Source organism: Carcharhinus amblyrhynchos, chromosome 3, assembly GCF_965287045.1.
Source record: "Carcharhinus amblyrhynchos chromosome 3, sCarAmb.v2.hapA, whole genome shotgun sequence".
Taxonomy (NCBI): Eukaryota; Metazoa; Chordata; class Chondrichthyes; order Carcharhiniformes; family Carcharhinidae; genus Carcharhinus; species Carcharhinus amblyrhynchos.
Window position 1 is genome coordinate 28,120,746 of NC_137326.1, and position 24,540 is coordinate 28,145,285.

The 24,540-nt window shown below is 41.6% G+C and overlaps 1 protein-coding gene across 2 annotated transcripts in view; it reads left to right on the forward strand.

The window, feature by feature from the left end:
• The window catches only part of cacna2d3a (calcium channel, voltage-dependent, alpha 2/delta subunit 3a), a 776,701-nt gene that overhangs the window by 706,402 nt on the left and 45,759 nt on the right, over positions 1-24,540 (forward strand). For both annotated transcript variants that reach the window (XM_080182611.1, XM_080182617.1), the window contains one exon: positions 4,073-4,184. In XM_080182611.1, coding sequence (XP_080038737.1) covers positions 4,073-4,184 — 112 coding nt within the window. The remainder of the gene's footprint in view (positions 1-4,072; positions 4,185-24,540) is intronic.

Here is a 24,540-nt window from a genome sequence, read left to right on the forward strand (position 1 = left end):
TAATAACTCTGTTCCTCTCACAGATGTTAGCAGCAAGACTGTTAGCACAAATAGGGCAGCATGTCCTATTTAGGTGTCACCACTTTCTGTACCTCAGTGGTCCAAGATTAAATTTCTACATTGTGAACTTTGTTTCACGGCTATTGCCACTGAGGCAGGAATTCACAGGGTCATGTCTCGTGTTGCAGGAGATAATCGCATCACCTGAACTAATATTACTGCTGTATCAGGGGAGCACTGAACATCTTTCAAACACTATATTGGATCTATCCTCCTTCCCAGACAGAAATAAAAGGTTTGGTGGCAGAATTTGATGATCAGCAGGAAATTTCACTCATTGTATGGACCAATCAACCACAAGAGAATAATCAATTTTCTATTTGCCCTTTTGTAATTTGTGGGTCTTGCTGCATGCAAACAGGCCATCACATCTCCCTTCAACACAACTGTGATTCCAATCACAAAAATTACTGTGCAGGGCTTTGGTACATTCTTTGTTCTGAATGACATCACACAAATAGGGGCTCTTCACATTTCCCTTCATGTTACTGATCCTGCTGTAATATATTTGTTAAGGTAATTCAATGTGCGCAGTGAATGTGATGTAAATTTGTGAATCCCATACTCCCAGAGAGGATGCGTGCATGCAGGGAGTTTGGGTCAGCCAATTGGTTTTGCAATGTTCCAATCCTATCTGCACTGGCAGTCTGGAGCCATTGAACATGGCTGAAAGTTTCTGATTTCAGTCCCAACCACAAGCTAGCTGCAACATTTGTCTTTTATATCACACAACAGCTGGGGGGGAACTTGCATACAGGGGGCCCACAGATTGCCTGCCCTAACTTTTGCAGAAGAGCCACAGAAATCCTGTAAAGAATATTTTTCCACGCTTTCTTTCATCAAAGTTCCAGCGAAAGATCCGGGGAATCTCTGCAGAAGTTCATTGGCTCTAACTTATCCTGAAGTCTTGCAAATTTTCTTTAGATCTCCCCCACGTACAGCTTTGGTACTTTTTTCATCATCTTACAATCGCACGTAGCGAAAATGAAAATGAGTCAGCCTTCAGTCTTCAGTCTCTGCTAGGATTATAAATTTCCATGATCCTCACCACAGCGATCACTGAGTAGTGAAACACTCAGGCGTGAGCTGGTTAACTGTCACATATTTGGGGTCAAGCTTGACCCTCACCAAAAGTCTGGAAAACCACAACATTCCAGGATTGGGAGTGAGAGCAACTCCAATACGTGCGCCCTTATAAAGAAAGGTCATCAGATGAATGCAGTGTATCTTGGAGGTGCCTAGCTCACTGCATGGCACCCCTGAATCCAGATCTAACTGCTGCTTTAACAGTCTTCCAACTTCAAAATATTGTGTTGTGAATCAGATTTCATTGTCACAAAACTTAGCCCCATGTATCAAGAACCAACTAATTCAATGGTGAACCGTTCATCACAGAAAGGGATGGTTTAATTATAAGCCCTTTTCAACTCTACCAGTCTCACAGATTGGGCCATTTCAAACAAAAGAATAGTTTTGCAGTTGTGGAGTAGCTTTATTTATGAAACATGCTGTCACTGTTGGAAACACTTCTTGTGGATCAATGGGGGGAGGCAGTGGTGTAGTGGTATTGTCAAGAAGCTAGTAATCCAGAGACCCAGAGTAATGTTCTGGGGAGCTGGGTTCGAATGGATTCCAGATGGTGGATGAAGTTCACTGATGATTGCACAATTTCAATATCATTCATAATTCCTCAGATATTGAAGCAGTCCATGTCCAAATGCAACATGACCTGAAAATATTCAGGCTTGAGCTAACAACATTGATGCCACATAAGTGAGAGGCAATGACCATCTCTATTGAGAGAAAACCTAACCATCGCTTCTTAATACTCAATCACCCACTATCAGCATCCTTGGGGTTATCATTGACCAGAAACTGTATTGGACTAGCTATATAAATATTGTGGCTACAAAAGCAAGTCAAAGGCTAGGAATCCAGTGGTAATTAACTCATCACCTGACTCGCCAAAGCCGATACACCATCTACAAGGCAGAAGTCAGGAATGTGATGGAATACTGCCCACTTGCTTGAATGAGTGCAGCTCTAACAACACTCAAAAACTACCCAGGACAAGGCAGCCCGCTTGACTGGCAATCCACATCCACAAACATTCACTCCCTCTACCACGGATGCCCTGTAGTAGCTGTGTGTACCATCTACAAGATGTATTGCAGCAACTCAGCGAAGCTCCTTAAACAGCACCTATCCAACCCACAACTGCATGCTGTTGTGGGTTGTTCCCCACCAAGGCAGTCACCATTGTGACCTGGAAATATATCGCTGTTTCTTCGCTGTCACTGAGTCAAAATCCTGGAACTCTCTGCCTAACAGCACAGTGGATGTACCTACCTCAGGGGCTGCAGCAATTTAAGAAGGCAGCTCACCATCACCTTCTCAAGAACAATTAAGGATGGGCAATATACGCTGGCCAAGCCAGCAATATCCACATCTGATGAGTGAATTTTTAAAAATTGAAAAATGACATTACAATATTAATAAAATGTGCATTATTATATCCTGTAACTCTAGTTTTGAAATTAAGACTAATTAATTACTAATTTACTTCATAAAGCAGGTTATGATTTCTACTTTTGTCAGAAAATGTCTCTTTACCATTCCTGTATCCCTAGCTAAAGAAGGATATTCCATTATCTTGAAACTAAATGTTATGTGATTCAAAGGCTCCAGTCTGAGAAATCTTTTCTGGACAGTTGGTCTCCCTGTATTAAATAGAGCTTGTTGTACATTAATTGTACTTGACAAAACATGGCAAGCCGTAAAACTTAGAAGGTGAATTACATGGAAGCCACATTCTTTCATTTCCCATCACAATTTTCCTGAGCCCAAAACACAAATACTTACTGTTTCTGTGTTAGAAGATGACACTTAGAAGCTCATTTCATACACACTAATGGTATACTTCTCAAGCAGTGTATGCCATAATTACAACAGCTGGAATTTTACCGTCCCGCCTACCATGGGAATCTGAGCGGGTGCGAGATTTACAGTTTTGGGATGAGCGAGGCTGTAAAATCCTGCCCAAATCAAATCTTCGTGCAGTCAGTGCCTGGATTGTAGTTCTGTGCAAAAACTAAAATAAAAATGCCCCTGTAATTGCTTCTTTTGGCCGGGACACTGAACGTTGTTGAACAGACAAGTTAAGTTTTACTAGTTCTGCAGTGCAGAGGACTGATTACACAAAATTATCCCACAGGCAGAATATAAAAAATGTAAAAATTCAGTTGTGATGAGTTGTGAAATCACAAAGGTTATTTTTATTTCGCCTTTGAAATCTTTTGCCATCTTTTCAACTGAGATGCAAATGGGCTATTTTGCTTACCCCCAACATTAAAGCAGCTGACTTCCACGAGGGAAACTTGCATGAAGCTTGTGATATGCCAGAATATTTCTCAGACCTCTTAGTTAAGAGTCAAAGAAATAAAAGGCAACCTCCACGATGCTTCCTCATTTTGCATTTCGACCATTGCGATTCCTGAGAAAAAATTACTTGACATAGCTTTTCTTTTCTATGAAATTAATGACATAAAGATTATAACTATCAAGGTTATTTTTAAACCAAATCTGGTACCAAAATGAACCACCTGGCTTGAATTTGGGAGTGTGGAAATCTGATGCTTCAGATCTTCAATGTGGAACATGTGAATATCATTAGTTGCAAAAGACTACCTGCAATTGCTCTAAATTGCCACATAGTGGCATAAGAAATGCATTATGTGAAAATAGATGTTCCTTTTCGACATTTTCAGCTTTATCGTTTTAACTCTTACCCTCATCTGTACCGTCTGGCATGCAGAATGTTACTACATTACATAATAAGTTGGTTTTGGCAAGCCGAAATCTCTCGTTAGCTCTCAGTTTTTGGATCATTTTTATTCATTAGTGGAAATTACAGATTTAAACCTGTTTATCAAACACACTGGAGTTTAACAGATACATTTTTCATTTTGCCAAATGAATCATGACTAACACTGTGGTTGTTGTGTACTTTTAGCACAGAGTCCCAAGCAAGTTCTTCAGCCGTGCGACACAGAATATCCAGCCTTTGTGTCCGAACGAACTATTAAGGAAACTACAGGGGCAATCAACTGTGAAGGCTGCCATAAGTAAGGCATTTCCCATTTCTTTATTCCTGAGTTGGCACATACACATATGGGCCAAGTCAAGTAATTCAGCATTAAGCTCCCCTAATGATAGTCTTGCAAAGTAAAATAAATGTACTGTAATAAGAGAGTGATCATATATGGTTATTCCCGGATGCACATTTAAAATTTTCAGGATAAAACTCATAACTGTTCAAATGCTTAACATATTGATATAGTGTTACATATTTATGGAATCTGCATGCTCCCACAAAACTAACTTGAGTTCTTGGACAGGGTGCTGTGGATCATGAATGTCCCCACATGACCTGTCGACAGAAATTTGAAACTGAATTTGATTGGGTTTTGTTTTTTCTTGCATTTTCCTTTGAGGTGAAATGCCTCCACGTCACTCAATCAAATCAAGCAAGTTACATGGACACGCAGTCAGTATTCAAGCTAAAAGTTTACAATTAGTACCCATGCACTTACTCACTTGCACAAGTGGGGTTGTTTTAGCTTTTTTTAGTGATCAAACGTTTATCTAGTACTTTGTGCGGTCAATGAACACGCTCATAGCTTTATCGGTAAATGTTTTTATTTGTGAACTTTAGAAAAGGTTTTTTGCTGTTGCTAAATGAGTTAAGTTGCTTAATTGCCACGATTTAACAGGCAGTTTCTATAACTGGCTTTGTAATATAAGGTAGTTTGCCGTCGTTCAATTTGTTAAATCTAATATGACGTGAACCTATTGACAAAGCATTCTTTATGCTTACATTCTTAGCTAAAACTGATGTGTTAAGGTGAAAAGCATCTGGGCCAGAATTCTCCAGCCTCGCCCGCAGCTGGGATTCTCCAGTCCTGCCACAGTGAACAGAGATTTGGCTGAGCACCAGATTCTCCATTCTCGCTGGCAGTGATGGTGGTGCATGGACAGCCAGAGAATTCCGACCCCGATTTCAAAATCTTGTTCTTTCTGCATTTAGTTAAAATGTTCAAATATTAAAAAGAAACAAATGGATTCTTTAGAACTGGTTCTTTCAACATCTCTACTTTTACGTTTCTATTTTAAAAGAACATTAAATCGATTTGGGCATAGTTTCCATATTCATATTAAAATAAGCCTAAAAACGCTGCTGCAATGCTACATCATATCTGGTTAGCAGTATAAAAAAACACAAAAATCATTCCTTCATTAATGGATAGCAATTGTAATATTAAATTAAAAATTAAGACAACTGGTGTGGCCATCCTAAGCTGTTCCTCATCTCTTTCAGTGACAAAGGTAAACAAGATAATTTTTTTAAGTCACAGGGTAAAGATGTTTTTGTTCCATCGTTAAATTAAGATTTGGGTTTATTTGATGCTTTACATTTCAGACTTTTCCTTAGGGCTCATGTGATTAGCAAAAACTCCATATGTACACAGGAAACAGCAATGATTACTAACTGTTTTCATTTTGTTTATGAGCTGAAAGGCCAAAACGTTACGCTATTATGAAAAAAAAATGACCTCATAGATAGGGCAGGGTGAAAGTCAATAGAAACAGGTATTACCAAAAAGAAACTGTATCCAAACATTTTTCATCATGAAATCCATCAATTTATGTCCATAGATAAGTAATGTGGTACATTTAATCTTGGCGCAAAGATATTGTTATGTGGCAAGTAGCATGCAGAATTATTACATAAATGAAAGGTTAAGTGCCTTCTGCTGTTAAGTATAAACATACAGTGTAAGGAGGATTTCAACTTCCACCATCAAGTACAAAACTTGGCATTGTGAATCAGTCAAGCCTGTTGTACAGCAGGCTGGAGTTTCCTTCACACACTGGAAAGGCGAGCTAATGCGTAATGGGTCACAGTTTCCAACCTGAAAGTAAAAGTGAAATTCTGTCCCATTGTACTAAGAAATATTTGCTATCTATAACAGAAGTTTTAATCTTTATTTATGAGATGTACAAAACTGTCTCGCCTGCCTCTTGAATGGGACATTATTATAAGAATGAATCATAAAACCATAAGACATAGGAACAGAATTAGGCCACTCGGCCCATCGAGTCTGTTCCGCTATTCAATCATGGCTAATATTTTTCTCATCCCCGTTCTCCTGCCTTTTCCCCATAACTCCTGATCCCCTTATTAATAAAGAACCTATCTATCTCTGTCTTAAAGATAGTCAATGACCTGACCTCCACAGCCTTCTGCGGCAAAGCGTTCCACAGATTCACCACTCGCTGGCTGAAGAAATTTCTCATTATTTCAGTTTTAAAGAATCGTCCCTTTAGGTTGGGCCCTCTGGTTCTAGTTTTTTCTATTAATGGAAACATCCTCTCCACGTCCACTCTATCCAGGCCTCACAGTATCAATTGTATAATTAGAATATGGTGCTTAATGACTATTTCAGTCTGCAAAAGATGAAGCACACTTCATTGTCCATAGATACATCTACTTAATGTGACTAGGTATTGAACAGAATTGATGTCCTTATCAATTTGGGCTGTGTTGTAAAGTGGCCTGCTCCATTTTAGAGCAGATTGAGACCACTTGTGAATTCCAGATGATTGCAAGAGCAGAAGTATCAAAAACCAAGATCTGTTGAACTTGTACAGCTATTATGCGATTTGCAATTATAGAAACACCGTCATGAATGTGGCAGCAGGATAAAAGCCACAGCATTTCAAAAGGTATTTCACAGGATCTGAGTCCCAATAATAGATTAGCAATTGTAGACAGACCAGAAGAATACATCATTCTGCTAATAGGAGACATTTTGGGTAGACGATTGCACCATCCAGGGAAGACGAAATATATTAATCTTTTAGAACTACAAAAGCTGAGGGGACAGACAGCGAATACACAGAGAGAATATTACAGAGAAACAATAGTATAACTGGCAACTTTTTCAAGGAAGCAGGGTGGCAGTGTTTCCATCTAACAGCCTGTAAGCTAGTTTTAGCTTGCACTGAAGCAGAAGCAAGAGTGCAGAAACTTTCATGGTGGCAGTTAAGACCCATATCTTTGCTGAACCAAGAAGAGATGTTTCCCAGGATGAGTATTCAATCATGTAAAGTGCAGTAAGTTTAAGATGGTCTTTACTTATAGCAAGAAGTCTCACAATACCAGGTTAAAGCCCAACAAGTTTATTTGGTAGCACGAGCTTTCGGAGTGCTGCCCCTTCATCAGGTGAGTGGGCCTGTTTTGGAGCAGCACTCTAAAAGCAAGTGCTATCAAATAAACCTGTTAGAGTTTAACTGAGTGTTTTGAGGCTTCTTATTAAGCCTATCCCAGTCCAACACCTGTATCTCCGCATCATGACTTTATTTATAGAACTGTTGAGTTGGACATTGTTTAGGAAGAGGGAACTCTTGTGAGTTCAGATCTCATAAACGTACCTTGGATCAAAAAGAGTAATTTCTACTTAAGCTATGTGGGTGTGGTTAGTAGGGCATATACGTAACTATCTTAGACCATTATAGTCCTGTTCGTGTATATGTCTTTTCTTTATTGTAATAAGTAATCATTAATATGTGTTATACTATGATGGTGCTGGTTACAGTACTGTTCTCTCTGGGTCTTGCACATGACTCCTTACAGCATTCCTATAAACACAACTATACACCACCACGAACCAGTGTCCCAGGTTGGGACACCCTTGCAGGTAACATCAGCCAGGTTCGTGACAACACATGTTTCTATTTGTTATAAAACATTGCTAGAAATATTTGAAGAGAGACAACAACATTTTTCATCAAACAAAACCAACAATAAGCTACTGAACTTTGAGAAAGGCTGAAGTACACACTCACAACCTCTAAGATGGTCATAAAAGCTGGCATATTATTAGAATGTGTTTTATGATTTTCGTGAAACATTTTATAAACAACTTAACAGTAAATTAACGATTCTAAAAGCTGAAATACTTCAGTTCACTGGACCAACTGTACCAGCCTATTAAGAACAGAAACTTTTTTGGTTATTTATGATGTCAGTTTTTATAGACTGCTACATTTTAGGGCTTAGGGTGAGGGGGGCTAGGTATAAGACAAATATTAGAGGGCAGTTTTTCACGCAAAGGGTAGTGGGGGTGTGGAATGCACTGCCGAGTAAGGTGGTGGAAGCAGGCACGCTAGGGTTGTTTAAGAGTCACTTGGACAGCCATATGAGCGGGCTACATATAGGGGGATATAGTAGGCCTTACTGAACATTGTAGGCTTGGGAATACATTTTGCCTCAGGAATGTTAGTCTTTGCCTGTTTAATAATGAATTTTTTTGTCTCCACAGGCATTTAAGTCCAGCAAGGGGCATGCAGGCGGCAGGTTGTAGTGGGCTGCTCTTGGATGTTGCTTCGGGAGTTGCCTATTGCTTCATGTCGTTAGTGTGCTTAAACTGGACCATCTCGAGGGCAACATGACAGCTCAGAGACTATCTCTGTTGCTGTGCGGACACATGGATTTGGGCCTGTGTCTGTGGGAGTTTGCACGTTCTCCCCGTGGTTGCGTGGGTTTCCTCCGGGTGCTCCGGTTTCCTCCCACATCCCCCAAAGATGTGCTTTTAGGCTGATTGATTGGGTACTAAAATTGTCCCTAAATTGGACCTCCCTGATCCTCGCACGTTAGACGTAGACTAAAATCATGAATAGGTCACTGAGATAGTAGGACGGCGGCGTGGGCTCGTTGGGCCGAAGGGCCTGTTTCCCGTGCTGTGTTGTTCTTTGTTCTTTGTTCTTATTTTTAAGTTTTTTTTGATTTTTCATTGACCATTTACTTCTGATAATAAAAACACTGTGCAGGAAATATCTGACATCCATATTTAAAACTACATATGGGGGCTAAATAATCACAAACAGCTCATGGTTTCCACCTCCACATTTCACTAAGACCATGTCACTGACTGTTCAAGATGGAGCAGGTCACTTTTCAACACAAGTCAAAATGATATGGACATCAATTCTGTTCAATACTTAGACATACAAAGTAGATGCATCTAAGAACATAAGAAATATGAGCAGGAACAGAACATATGGCCCCTTGAACCTGCTCCACTATTCAATAAGATCATGGCTGATCTCCAGCCCCACTTTCCCACCCAATCCCTGTCTACCTTAATTCCCTCAAAGATCAAACATCTATCAATATGCCTTGATTATTCTCATACAACATATGTTCATATTTTCTTGTGCTATTGTGATCAAAGGAAAGATGGATAAACCTGGTGACTTCAGGCCAGTCAGTCTCACGTCACTAGTGAAAAACTACGAGAAATCATTGCCAAGGATAATATTACACCTAATACTAAGGATTATCTATCTTATTAGGGAAAAGTATTAGGGACAGATATTGTGCAATTGTTAAAGGCAAAATGTATCTGACTAGCCTGATTAAATTATTAGATGCAGTAACAGGGAAGGTTGATGATATATTTAGGAACTTCAAAATGGCATGTGGTAGCATTACATAAAAGACTTATGTGGAAAATAGAAGCATATGTGATTGAAGCGATGGAGGTAACTTAGGTATGTAATTAGTTAAGATCTTTGTTACAAGACCCACCAAATGGGGCTGAGGCAGAAAGAATCAAAGATCAGCACTATCACAAGGAGTGGAAGTTGCTGCCAGTAATACAAAGAGCAAAAAAAAGCACAACACAGAAACAGGCCCTTTGGCCCTCCAAGCCTGTGCTATCATGATGCCCTAACTAAACTAAAAAAATCTAAAACTAAAACCTTCTGCCCTTGAATACAGGAGTTAGGATGTCTTGTTGAAGTTGTGCAAGACATTAGTAAGGCCACACTTGGAATACCGTGTAAGTTCTGATCACCCTATTATAGAAAGGATATTATTAAACAAGAGAAAGTGCAGAAAGGATTTACTAGGATGTTACCGGGACTTGATAGTTTGAGTTTTAAGGGGAGGCTGGATTGACGGGACTTTCTTCCCTGGAGTGTAAGAGGATTAGGAGTGATATTATAGAGAACTATAAAATAATGAGGTGCATAGATAATGTAGTGAACACTTCTTACCAAAAATAGAAGAGTCTAAAACTAGAGGGCTTAGGTTTAAGGTGTGAAGGGAGTGATACACAAGGGTCCAGAGGGGCAATTTTTTTCACGCAGAGGATATTGAATGTCTGGAGTGAGCTGCCAAAGGTAGTAGTAGAAGCGGGTACAATTTTATCTTTTAAAAAGCATTTAGACAGTTACATGGGTAAAATTGGTATAGAGGGATAGGGGCCAAACACGGGCATTTGGGACTGGCTTAATGGTAAAAACTGGGCAACATGGACAAGTTGGGCCAAAGGGCCTGTTTCCATGCTGTAAACCTCTATGACTTAATGATTCTGTTTGGTCTGTATCCCTCTATTCCCTCCTTACTCATGTACCCATACAGATGTCTCTTAAATGGTGCTATCGTGCTTGCTCCCACCAGCTCCTTTGGGAGGCTGTTCAGACATCCACCACACTCTCTTCCCCTGCACATCTCCCTTAAATTTTCTCCCCTTCACCTTGAACTTTGACACTTACTCCCTTGGAAATAGCCCTTGACTATCTACCTTGTCTATACCTCTTATAATTTTGTAGCTCTCTGTTAGGTCCCTCTTCAACCTTTGTCTTTCCAGTGAAAATAATCCTAGTTTATTCAACCTCTCTTCATAGTCAACACCTACAGGACTAGGCAACATTCTGGTGAACCTTCTTTGCACTCTTTCCAAAGCTTCCACATTCTCCTGATTACCAGAGCTGCATGCAATACTCAAAATGCAGCCTAACCAAGGTTTTATACAGCTGCAACATGATTTCCCAACTCTTGCATTCAATGCCCTGGCAAATGAAGGCAAACATGTTTTATGCCTTCTGAATCACCCGGCCACTTGTGTTGCCACTTTTAGGAAACTGTGGACCTGCATGCCCGGATCTCTCTGCATGTTAGTGTTCCTAAGGGTTCTGCCATTTACAGTGCATTCACACCTAAATTTGATCCTCCAAAATGCATCACCTCACATTTGTCAGGATTAAACTCCATCTGCCATTTCTGTGCCCAAGTCTCCAATCTATCCACATCCTGTTGTATCCTCTGACAATCCCTGGCAGTATCAGCAACTCTACCAATCTGTGTCATCCGTGAACTTACTAATCAGACCGCCCACATTTTCCTCCAGATCATTCTTAAGTACTACAAACAACAAGAGGTCCCAGCACTGATCCCTGGGGAATACAGCCCCCTACCCCAAAAACACTGCTATGGAGCTGGTATGCCCAAACGTTTTCCAGGTGGCCTATGGGAGGCAGAAGAGAGCCACAGGATTCCCATTCAACCCCTGAGACACCAGTGAGCTCCAAGGTGCTCAGGGATAATTGGTGTCAATTGATGCATTAATGAACATTCCTGATATCCCACCACAAGCAGATGAGCTCCTCCAATCGGCCCCTTCCCACCTCCGATTTAATTGTAGGAGGTTTTCCTCCTCCTGACAGAATAACAGCCTTTCCCACAATTAAACCAACATCTTTCCCTTGGCAAAAGCGTTGGATTAAGTTCTATCCATTAACTCTCTCCACATATGCTGGTTGACCTGCTGAGTGTTTCCAGCATTTTTCAGGTTTTCAACATCTGCAATATTTTTCTTTTGCAACAACAATGATGTTATTTTGTTTCTACGTTTTAAACTTGGCTATATTTAATCAACTGTTACAGTTTCCAGATGATTCATTTCTAGCGTGGCTATCTGAATGGGTTTATTTTCAAAGATTCTCATAAAATGCGGAGACAAACAAAACATGCATGCTTGCTGTACATCTTAAATGCCTCTAAGGAATAGTAAGATCACTAATCTCACTGCAACCACCACTGCTGAAAAAAAGATTTTACAATCGTGTATGTATGCTTACAAAGAACATTTGTGAATTGGATTAATTATAGATCTTTAGATTGAAAATACTGACATTACCTTAGGAATGAAATCACACAGAATATGTGGATAAATGATTTCAGGTGTAATTTAATCTAACTATGTCTTGATTAAGAATAAATTCATATTCTAGCTGACTTTTTATTTAACATCAGGATAGAGGAAGTAATTCTGTGGATTACCTTATTTGCTATTAATTGTCAGAACAGAGGAATTATTCTTAGCGATATCAGCAAATAAACTCACAACATTTTCACATGATCTGTCACCGTATTCTATATTAACATTGCTGTGACCCCCATTGCATTTAAAGGTTGTGTCATATTAAAGCCTGCTATTAGTTTCTTTCTCACAACGAAAGGAGAAAGTATGCGAATTGATGGAACTTAGAGTATTGGATCACCGTCTGAAACGGAAAAAGAGTTGCCGGGCTGCAGGGAAAAGGCAGGGGAAACCAGTTGAATGCTCCTTCAGAGGGCTAGCACAGACATAGTGGAGTGAATGTCCTCCCTCTTTGCTGTAACCATCCCATGGTTCCAAAGCACCTGCAATTGTGATATGTGTGGATGTTTCACTAAGCTGATGAAAAATGACTCAAATGCCAAGCACAGGCTTGCAGACATATTAGCCAAAACTGAATCCTCCCTTTCAGAACCCACACTGACAGCTAGAAGAGATTACAGCCCTTGCTGTATTAATCATAATACAAGATTCTACATATCATAGCTCAGCAGCAAAAGACGATAATGAGGATAGACTGATCCTCAATGTATTTATAAATTTATGTGATGAATTGTGTGAATCTGCAGGTGACCTTGAGAGATTTTCAATAAATGAGCATTCCTAGTGGGTAATGCGGTTACTTTGATTTGGCAGTAACAGACTATGTACTGGCTGACCCATTGGGGAGTACAACAGTAGCTAAGCAGCTGAAATGAATATGACAGCAGTGTAATGCTGTCAAGGTTTGATCCACAAAAATGTTATTTTTAAATAGAAAGATTACCTTATTCACCAATTAACTGTCAGAACAGAGGAATTATTCTTTGCGATATCAGCAGATAAACTCAACATTTTCACATGATCTTTCACTGTATTCTACATTAACATTGCTGTGACCCCCCATTGCATTCAAAGATTAAAGATTCATTTTACATTCTGTAGCTGCAGATTGCCTTTGTATAATGATTGAGCCAAGGACAATTACTGCTTGAAATATTCCAAATCATAATTATGAATGGGTCCATTTATCATAAATTATTATTTCAGAGTAAGGGAGTGATTACAAGGTATTCAGATGATGCCACAAGAATAGACATATGTCCCCTGGACTCGTAATCTAGAATTCACATTCTGATTTTTGCAATTCTTTTTACATGCACTGTTCCAAGTTTACATGGAACTTCACACACATACACGGGTTTATATAGAAATTACAGCACACAAACAAACCGTTTGTGTTAAATCTGTGGACAGATTTTCCTCTGTGCTAGCAATTAACTATGTTTGGTCAATTTCAGTATTGACAGCAACTGGCAGTGTGGTTTGGACACACAATAAAGGTTGATTTTAACTTGGAACAGTAAGAAAAAAAACCATGCTGGATGTATTACAGGCAGCCAAAGGGCTAACACCCATATTCCACCACCACCATAAGTCAAAATCAGCCCTCATCTGCTTTGTTCATGTCAGTATTCACATAAGAGTTATTTGTAGCAGGAACTCAATGCGATTATAGGTTTCCAATGACCACAAAATGCAAGGATGTTGAGGATCTCCCATTTAATGTATCATTGCTTTCAGTTAAATTGAAATCAATTCAATTACTTTTGGTCATTACAAATTGCTGAAATCATAACTAATTTGAGCATTAAATCAAATTCTGCTGTTTCCAAGTTTCTTATTTTCCTTAAAAAGAAGAGGCCAAGCTTCTTGTTTTATTATGTTAGAAATGAGGGAAAATAAATTCGACAGGAGACTTTAGCCAAGATACTGCTGCTCTTTCCGAAAGAGTTTGATTTTTTTTGTACTCTACAAAGGGCAGTTCTCTTCCCAGCCTGTAGAGAGTTGAGTCAAGTCTTCCTTCAACGCTCTGGTGATGTTACTGACAGGCTCTGTGTTAAAGAACGGTGGGTGTGTAACTTTAGATCACCTGGGAATGATAAGAAAACTATGTTAACAACTTAAGCAAATTATCAAAGACTTTTATTCAACTGAATGTTCCACTTCCTTTCAGCTGATTTATGCCAACAGTCAGGTGAACAGGGGTAGGGTCTTTTACAAAGGATTCTCACACATTTTTGAACTTCCACCATCAACATCACTTCATTTGGCCCATTCAGATTCTCTCAATTGCACCCAGTCATAGTCTCATCTGTATGTAGATAGATATCTGGATTGCCAGTACTGGAGAAAAAGTAGTTATGGATTTAACATAGAACATAGAACACTACAGCACAAACAGGCCCTTCAGCCCACAAGTTGTGCTGATCATGTCCATACCTACCAGACCATAGAACTATCTGTAACTCCCAATCCCATTAAATCCCATGTACTCATCCAGAAGTCTTTTAAAAGACCCCAGCGAGTTCGCCTCTAGCACCACCAACAGCAGCCGATTCCACTCAGTCACCACCCTCTGAGTGAAAAACTTACCCCTAACATCTCCTCTGTACTTGCTCCCCAGCACCTTAAACCTGTGTCCCTTCATAGCAAGATGTGGATGTGCCGGCGTTGGACTGGGGTAAACACAGTAAAAAGTCTGACAACACCAGGTTTTAGTCCAACCGATTTATTTGATAGTAAACGCACAAGCTTTCGAGGTTTCCCTCTTCGTCAGGTGAATGGAGAGTTCTGGCCTCAGAAAGAGCATAAAGCACAGACAGTTTAGAGATTACTGATTAGAATGCGAATCTTTACACCTAACCTGCTGTTCAAGTCCTAAAGTGGCCGACAATGTATTGTCTCCAGACAGCACAGTGAGTGAGGTTTTGCAAACCCAGGCAAGTCACGGGGGTTACAGATAGTGTGACATGAACCCAAGATCCCTGTTGAGACCGTCCTCATGTGTGCGGAACTTGGCTATCAGTCTCTGCTCAGCGACTCTGCGCTGTTGTGTGTCGTGAAGGCTGCCTTGGAGAACGCTTACCGGAAGGTCAGAGGCTGAATGCCCGTGACCACTGAAGTGTTCGCCAACAGGAAGGGAACAGTCTTGCCTGGAGATTGTCGAGCGATGTTCATTCATCCTTTGTCGTAGCATCTGCATGGTCTCCCCAATGTACCATGCTTCGGGACATCCTTTCTTGCAACGTATCAGGTAGACAATGTTGGCCGAGTTGCAAGAGTATTTACTGGTGGATGGTATTCTCACGTGTGATGATGGTATCTGTGTTGATGATCCGGCATGTCTTGCAGAGGTTGCTGTGGCAAGGTTGTGTGGTGTTGTGGTCACTGTTCTCCTGAAGACTGGGTAGTTTGCTGTGAACAATGGTCTGTTTGAGGTTGTGTGGTTGTCTGAAGGCAAGAAGTGGGGGTGTGGGGATGGCCCTGGCGAGATGTTCGTCTTCATCAATGATATGTTGAAGACTCCGGAGAAGATGTCGTAGCTTCTCCACTCCAGGGAAGTACTGGACGACAAAGGGTACTCTGTCCACTGTGTCCCGTGTTTGTCTTCTGAGGAGACCAGTGCGGTTTTCCGCTGTGGCACATCGGAACTGTCGATCTATGAGTCGAGCGCCGTATCCTGTTCTTGAGAGGGCATCTTTCAGCGTCTGGAGGTGTCTGTCACGATCCTCCTCATCTGAGCAAATCCTGTGTATACGGAGGGCTTGTCCATAGGGAATGGCTTCTTTAACATGTTTAGGGTGGAAGCTGGAGAAGTGGAGCATTGTGAGATTGTCTGTGGGCTTGCGGTACAGTGAGGTGCTGAGGTGACCGTCCTTAATGGAGATGCATATGTCCAAGAATACAACTGATTCTGGGGAATAGTCCATGGTGAGTCTGATGGTGGGGTGGAATTTGTTGATATCATCATATAGTTGTTTCAGTGATTGTTCACCATGAGGCCAAAGGAAGAAAATGTCATCGATGTATCTAGTGTATAGCATTGGTTGAAGATTCTGTGCAGTGAAGAAGTCTTGTTCGAACCTGTGCATGAAGATGTTGGCGTATTGAGGTGCAAATTTGGTCCCCATGGCTGTTCCGTGTGTCTGGATGAAAAACTGGTTGTTGAAGGTGAAGACATTGTGGACATCTGGAAACTGGCAGTTGTCAGCATTGAGTACTGAGGCAGTCGCAGCAATGCCATCATTGTGGGGGATGTTGGTGTAGAGTGCCGAGACATCCATTGTGACGAGGAGTGTCCCTGGTTCAACTGCTCCATGCGTGCTGAGTTTCTGTAGGAAGTCCGTAGTGTCGTGACAAAAGCTGGGGGTTCTTTGTACAATGGGTTTCAGGATGCCCTCGACATAGCCGGAGAGGTTCTCACACAGAGTCCCATTGCCCGATACGATGGGACGGCCAGGTGTGTTTGCCTTGTGTATCTTTGGGATGCAGTGGAGATCTCCAATGAGGGGAGTACGTGGAATGAGAGCACAGAGGGTGCTCTGAAGGTCCGGATCAAAGGTCTTGATCAGATTATTGAGTTGACGAGTGTGTTCTTTGGTGGGATCTGTGGGTAACTGTCTGTAGTGTTCCTCATTGTTTAGTTGTCAGTACACTTCTTTACAGTAATCCGTTCTGTTCAGTATGACGATGGCCCTCCTTTGTCTGCTGGTTTGATGACAATGTTGCGGTTGGTCTTGGGAGCATGGATGGCATTGCGTTGTGCTTGGGTGATGTTCGGGGCTGTCTTGTGAGTGCGGCTGATGAATCTGGTGTTAATGCACCTCCTGATGGTTTGGGCATACAAGTCCAGTCGAGGGCAGCGGCCTTCCGGAGGAGTCCAATTGGATTCCTTCCTCTTAGGTTGTTGCACTGCGGATCTCTCTGTCGGCTGTTCTGGTTCATCGGCTGTCTCATTGTATTCGCTGCTGGCCTCTTGGGGTTTGTGGAAAAACTCACGCAGCCTCATTCGCCTGATGAATTCCTCTGTGTCCACTGCGAGACTGATGGGGTCCATTTTGGTGGTGGGGCAGAAATTGAGCCCTCGGCTGAGAACTTCGATTTCATCTGGTTGAAGTGTGTAGTCCGACAAGTTGACAATAGACCTCCCTGCGGTAGTGCTGTTTTCTACTGTGGTGCCGGGGGAGGCTTGGTTGTTGCTGGCGGTGATGCTGAGTTTCTCAAGTTTCCTGTTCTTGGTGTGCATGTAGGTGGTGTAGTTTCTTTGTCTCATCTGCTTGGCAGAGTTTCGCAGTTGGTCTGCATCCTGAGCGCAAGTTGAGAATACGTATTCCATTTTAGTTTCCAGGGTGTGGCGTTTGCTGTAAAGCTGGTGTATGAGGTGGTTGAGGAGTGTGAGAGAGGTGCAATGGCAAAGTGTCTCATAGCACCCATTTCAACCCTGGGAAATAGCCTCCAAGAATCCATCCTATCTACGCCTCTCAACATTTTATAAACATCTATCAGGTCACCTCTCAACCTTCATCTCTCCAGGGAGAAGAGACCTAGCTCCCTCAACCTATCTTCATAAGGCATACCTCCCAATCCAGGCAACATCCTAGTAAATCTCCTCTGCACTGTCTCAATAGCTTTCACATCCTTCCTGTAGTGAGGCGACCAGAATAGCGCACAGTGCTCTAAGTGGGATCTGACAAGGGTCTTATAAAGTTGCAAGGAGCAGAACAAGTTTTTATTTATTTGCTGACATCTATTTGATAGGCATTGTCGGTGATGTTTTTCTCTTTGTATCGGACATTGTTATTCATGGAGTGGCTGTAGAATTGCATCTGGAGTAAAACTGAAAACAATGGGAATCAAGGAGGCAGCTGTACATTGTAGGATCATGCCTGGCACAAAAAAAGGTGGATGTGAATCTTGGAGGTTAATAATCTCAATCTCAGGATATTCCTGCAGGACTTCCTCAGGGCAGAGTCCTAGGTGCACCTATATATGCATAGCTGCCTCAACAATTATCTTCCCTCTATTATAGGATTAAAAGTTCACTAATAATTGCAGTGTTCAGCTCCATTCCAAATTACTTAAATGATAAAATAATTCAAGCCTGCATGCACTAAGATCAAGCAAACTCCAGCTTGGCCTGCAGTAAGTAACATCTGTGGCAAGTACCAGGCAGTGATCATGTTTACTTCAATGATATTATCATTGCTGAATTCCCACCACCAATATCCAGCAGCTTGTGGCCCCTGGAACAAACTGCCTCAGAGAATTGATGGAATCTACATAGCAACACTAGAAGTGATGCTGTGTGCATGGAACTCGCCTCCGAGATCTGTTAAGTAATGGCTAAGCCAAGTTGGTCAATAACTCTCTTTGCTGATGATTTTCCGCATTTAACAGAAAACGAATTATCCCTTGCAAACATAAGAATTTGCTTTGACGTCTCAGTAAAGGGATTTTAGTCAACATGATCCTAACACAAGTACAAAAGGATTTTCTACCAAAGCAGCATGTTGGTTTGAGTCTACAGAGGAATTGTTTGCTTGGGAGAATTTCAACAATTCTTGGCTGCTGAACAAAAAACCTGACCGATGTAAGATGTTCCATCAGTTCAAATCTGCTCCTTCCACAAGAGTTTAATGTATTCTGCTGGATTATTTAACCTGAACCACAGCAATAGTGGTAGAGGTATAATTGGCCTGCCACCTCTGGGGAAAATTGAATTGCTAACCAATGATCCTGCTGGAGGCATGTAAACATGGAGGCCTTACAGAACCAGGACTGGCTCATTGTGATGCTGACCATCATATTAAGGTTTGTATCTAAGGTTAAGATATTAAGGCTCATATCTAAATAATGGCCTCTTGAGCAAGGTACTGGAGAATGGCATCCTGTAGAACCATACCAAGCAAACAATCAGAGTCTACAGAAGATATAATAAGGAAGATGAAAACAGTAAGAGAAAAATGACTAGGTGAAAATCATGTGCCTATCAAATTGTAGTATAAAGATGTATAAAGATATAAATCTCACAGTATGTACTGGGATTGCATATGAGAAATTATGTTGCACTGCCCAGATTGTAAAGTGTGTTAGTTTCCTTTGACATTCTATAGTGGTAGTATCCTTTTGAAATCTCCAAAAATGGAAACTGACTTATACACAGAGTATAAAATGTGCACCACCAGTTAGGATGTGGGGAGTTGCTATTTTGAAATGTCCAAAAACACATGGGTAATCAATTTAATATGAATGTGGCACAGTTTATCGAATGAATTAATTGTACAAAGATATTTGTAACCACAATCCAAGTGTTTTCAAACTGTTAAATTCATTGTCTTCAGCATCTGGCACATTGAATTCACCTGAGACTCTTTGGCAATGGCATTATCAAAAGGATCCCACTGTGGATTAGGTTTGGCACTTTCACTTTCAGAATCATCTGTCCACAACAAATCACCTTCCTCTCCATCCATTGAGTTGGATATTCCTCATTTTGTGATGTGCCACAACCTGATAATGTAACCACACAAAACATTGCATATATTTCCACTCTTTGTCAAGATTTTTTCTCCATCAACCACGATCCTTGAATAGCTTTTTGAGGCAAGCCTCCAAAGATTGAATTACAGTTTGCTAAACCCATTAGCAAACCAAATGGGTTTTTACGAAAATGATACGTAGACTTTCTAATTCTGCCCTGGTGAGATTCAAACCCAAGTTTTCAGAGAGCTATCCAGGGTGTCTGGATTACGCGTCCAGTGACAATTCCACTACGTCATCCCCTCCCCAGAGGAGGAGAAGTTAAGTTCCATACTAATAAGCTGCATTCTTTACCTAAGCCACAACGATATTCATTCCAAATATTATTGATTTATAATTTCACTCCATCCTCATCCACTCAACCATTGTCATGGAAATGTACAAAAGTCCCTGCAGGGAATTTGATATCCAGCATGGTTTTATGTTTGAAAATTACCATTGGTTTTAATTTTGTTCTGTGAGCCATGCAGGCTAGTACCACCTTGAATCTTGTATTCTTATTTTCTGTTGTTTCCTGCTGACAGTTCATCTATGTTGCCAATTGACTTAATGGATACTCATATTTTTGCCTCTTTTTGACGATGAACCACTGGAAACTGGTAATTCAGGCATCGAGGTCTCTGAGCAATCTTCTGTCACAACACTAGACTGTTTATTCAAGAGGCTGCAACAACTGGCTGTTGCTCTGAAATAATTGCTGGACTCAGGGTTTGATTTGGCTCACTGAAATGCACACTCCATTTCTGGTGATGACGTAACCATTCCGATGATTTTCAAGGATCCATTCCTCTACATGCTTTTCAAAATCAAGTAAAAAGTCTGACAACACCAGGTTTTAGTCCAACTGATTTATTTGATAATAGACTTACAAGCTTTCGGGGTTAGCCCCTTCGTCAGGTGAATGGAGAGTTCTGGCCTCAGACAGAGCATATAAAGCACAGACAGTTTAGAGATTACTGATTAAAATGCGAATCCTTACACCTAACCTGCTGTTCAAGACCTGAAGTGGCTGACAATGTGAATGGAAGGAGCACTGATCACAGGTTACAGAGATGTGTATTGTCTCCAGACAGTACAGTAAGAGAGGTTTTGCAAACCCAGGCAAGTCACGGGGGTTACAGATAGTGCGACATGAACCCAAGATCCCTGTTGAGACCGTCCTCGTGTGCGGAACTTGACTATCAGTCTCTGCTCAGCGACTCTGCGCTGTCGTGCGTCGTGAAGGCCACCTTGGAGAATGCTTACCAGAAGGTCAGAGGCTGAATGCCCGTGACCACTGAAGTGTTCGCCAACAGGAAGGGAACAGCCTTGCCTGGTGATTGTCGAGCGATGTTCATTCATCCGTTGTCGTAGCGTCTGCATGGTCTCCCCAATGTACCATGCTTCGGGACATCCTTTCTTGCAACGTATCAGGTAGACAATGTTGGCCAAGTTGCAAGAGTATTTACCATGTACCTGGTGGATGGTATTCTCACGTGTGATGATGGTATCCATGTTGATGATCCGGCATGTCTTGCAGAGGTTGCTGTGGCAGTGTTGTGTGGTATTGTGGTCACTGTTCTCCTGAAGGCTGGGTAGTTTGCTGTGAACAATGGTCTGTTTGAGGTTGTGTGGTGGTCTGAAGGCAAGAAGTGGGGGTGTGGGGATAGTCCTGGCGAGATGTTCGTCTTCATCAATGATATGTTGAAGACTCCGGAGAAGATGTCGTAGCTTCTCCGCTCCGGGGAAGTACTGGACGACGAAGGGTACTCTGTCCACTGTGTCCCATGTTTGCCTTCTGAGGAGATCGGTGCGGTTTTTCGCTGTGGCGCATCGGAACTGTCGATCTATGAGTCGAGCGCCATATCCTGTTCTTATGAGGGCATCTTTCAGGGTCTGGAGGTGTCTGTCACGATCCTCCTTATCTGAGCAAATCCTGTGTATACGGAGGGCTTGTCCATAGGGAATGGCTTCTTTAACATGTTTAGGGTGGAAGCTGGAGAAGTGGAGCATTGTGAGATTGTCTGTGGGCTTGCGGTACAGTGAGGTGCTGAGGTGACCGTCCTTAATGGAGATGCATGTGTCCAAGAATGCAACTGATTCTGGGGAATAGTCCATGGTGAGTCTGATGGTGGGGTGGAATTTGTTGATATCATCATATAGTTGTTTCAGTGATTGTTCACCATGAGGCCAAAGGAAGAAAATGTCATCGATGTATCTAGTGTATAGCATTGGTTGAAGATTCTGTGCAGTGAAGAAGTCTTGTTCGAACCTGTGCATGAAGATGTTGGCATATTGAGGTGCAAATTTGGTCCCCATGGCTGTTCCATGTGTCTGGATGAAAAACTGGTTGTTGAAGATGAAGACATTGTGGTCCAGGATAAAGCGGATGAGTTGTAAAATTGCATCTGGAAACTGGCAGTTGTCAGCATTGAGTACTGAGGCAGTCGCAGCAATGCCATCGTTGTGGGGGATGTTGGTGTAGAGCGCCGAGACATCCATTGTGACGAGGATGTCCCGAAGCATGGTACATTGGGGAGACCATGCAGACGCTACGACAACGGATGAATGAACATCGCTCAACAATCACCAGGCAAGGCTGTTCCCTTCCTGTTGGCGAACACTTCAGTGGTCACGGGCATTCAGCCTCTGACCTTCGGGTAAGCATTCTCCAAGGCGGCCTTCACGACACACGACAGCGCAGAGTCGCTGAGCAGAGACTGATAGCCAAGTTCCGCACACATGAGGACGGTCTGAACAGGGATCTTGGGTTCATGTCGCACTATCTGTAACCCCCGTGACTTGCCTGGGTTTGCAAAACCTCTCTTACTGTACTGTCTGGAGACAATACACATCTCTGTAACCTGTGATCAGTGCTCCTTCCACTCACATTGTCAGCCACTTCAGGTCTTGAACAGCAGGTTAGGTGTAAGGATTCGCATTCTAATCAGTAATCTCTAAACTGTCTGTGCTTTATATGCTCTGTCTGAGGCCAGAACTCTCCATTCACCTGACGAAGGGGCTAACCCCAAAAGCTTGTGAGTCTATTATCAAATAAATCAGTTGGACTAAAACCTGGTGTTGTCAGACTTTTTACTGTGTTTACGCCAGTCCAACGCCAGCATACCCACATCATTTCAAAATCAAACCAGTGGTTGGTCCCTGTCCTAATGGCGCATCTGGTCTTCGGTACCATCTTCTGTGTGGATTCATTCTTCCACTCCTGTATCAGTTTTTCACCAACACTGAATTCTCTCATTGCAGCACAGCTAATTGAGGAGTTAGCAGATGTTATGCTTGAAAGCAGCTTTTATGCTTTAGTTGTCTTGCTGGAGGACCCCTTTCCATTTGTTACTCGTAATGCCATGCATGGTGTCCTCTGTGCAGGTGTATCTTAAACTGCCATGTATCTGCTTCGCCTACTTGATCCATGCACCAGCATACAGTATAAGGCAAGTAAAATCTGCATTTCTGGGTGAAAAATTGAGGCGAACCGCTGATGCAGGTATATAACCAGAAAAGGGTTGGTGGGGGGGAGCTGGTTGGTGTACATACAAAGTTATGCAAAATCTTGGTTTTTGGCATAGAAGAAATGGGGTCACCTGATACTCTGGGTTGACTTATATTTCATTTGATTTTTATTTACTTTATCATTGTCACATGCTTTAGTGTACAGTGAAAAGTATACAGACAAAGCATACTGTTCATAGAGAAGGAAATGAGAGGGTGCAGAATGTAGTGTTACAGTCATAGCTAGGGTGTAAAGAAAGATCAACTTGATGCGAGGTAGGTCCATTCAAAAGTCTGACAGCAGCGGAGAAGAAGCTGTTCTTGAGTCGGTCGGTATGTGACCTCAGAATTTGTGTCTTTTTCCCGACAGAAGAAGGTAGAAGAGAGGATGTCTGGGTGCTTTGCCAAGGCAGCAGGAAGTGTAGATAGAGTGAATGGATGGGAGGCTGGTATATGCCATGATCTTTGGTAGAAATTATAAACCTGGTTGTTTTCAATACAACACTTCCTTTAATGTGTGATTCTGTCCCTCGCAATCCGAAACTTCTAACATGGGGGAATAGAAAAGCCAAGAAAAATAAAAATCATGCATTTTGGTTCTAATCTGGAACTTGCGTTGCAGTTGAAATGGCTGTGATTTAAACTGAGAGAAACGGCTAAAAATCCTATTAATAATTTGAATGAAAAATAGTCTCTGTAATTGTCATTGATGACTTTCATTTTCACTAAAAAGAGCGAAGACCAGGATTTTGGTCCTAAAATGCTTAATACTTTTCCTGACCACTACACCCCAATGCTGTCACAGGTACGTAACTTTATCTCCTGTTTTTTGGGCTATAGTGGTCTGTGTTTTGAAGCATACACAGCAAATTTGTATACACTCCATAGAATGTAAAATAAGTACCATAACAAACTGGAACCTGGTGAATCCCTATCTGTGGCCCCTAAAATCATTTCCCCGGGTTTAAAATAAAACAATATAAAGCAGTCGACTAGCCGATAAGATCGCCTATTTTAAAGGCAGACTTTCTTTAGTAAAATTGAGTTTATTTTTTCTGGCTGTCACTACATTAAGCAATCTACTTTAATAGTGTAATAATAGAAAATGTTTGCATGTTGTACAGCCCAATTGTGTAACAACAAAGTATTTAGAATTCATTCTCAGAATGGGAGTATTGCTTGCAGGACTGATATTTATTGCCCATCCTGAGAAAGTCGTGATGCTCTACCTGGTCGAAAAGCTTCAGTCTATATGGCAAAGGTGCCCCCACAATGCTATTTGATCAGCAGTTTTGACCCAGAAACAATGAAAATACAGCATCTGAGTTTGTGTTTGGATGCTTTGTGATTGGAGGATAATTTGGAGACCTTGGTCTTCCTA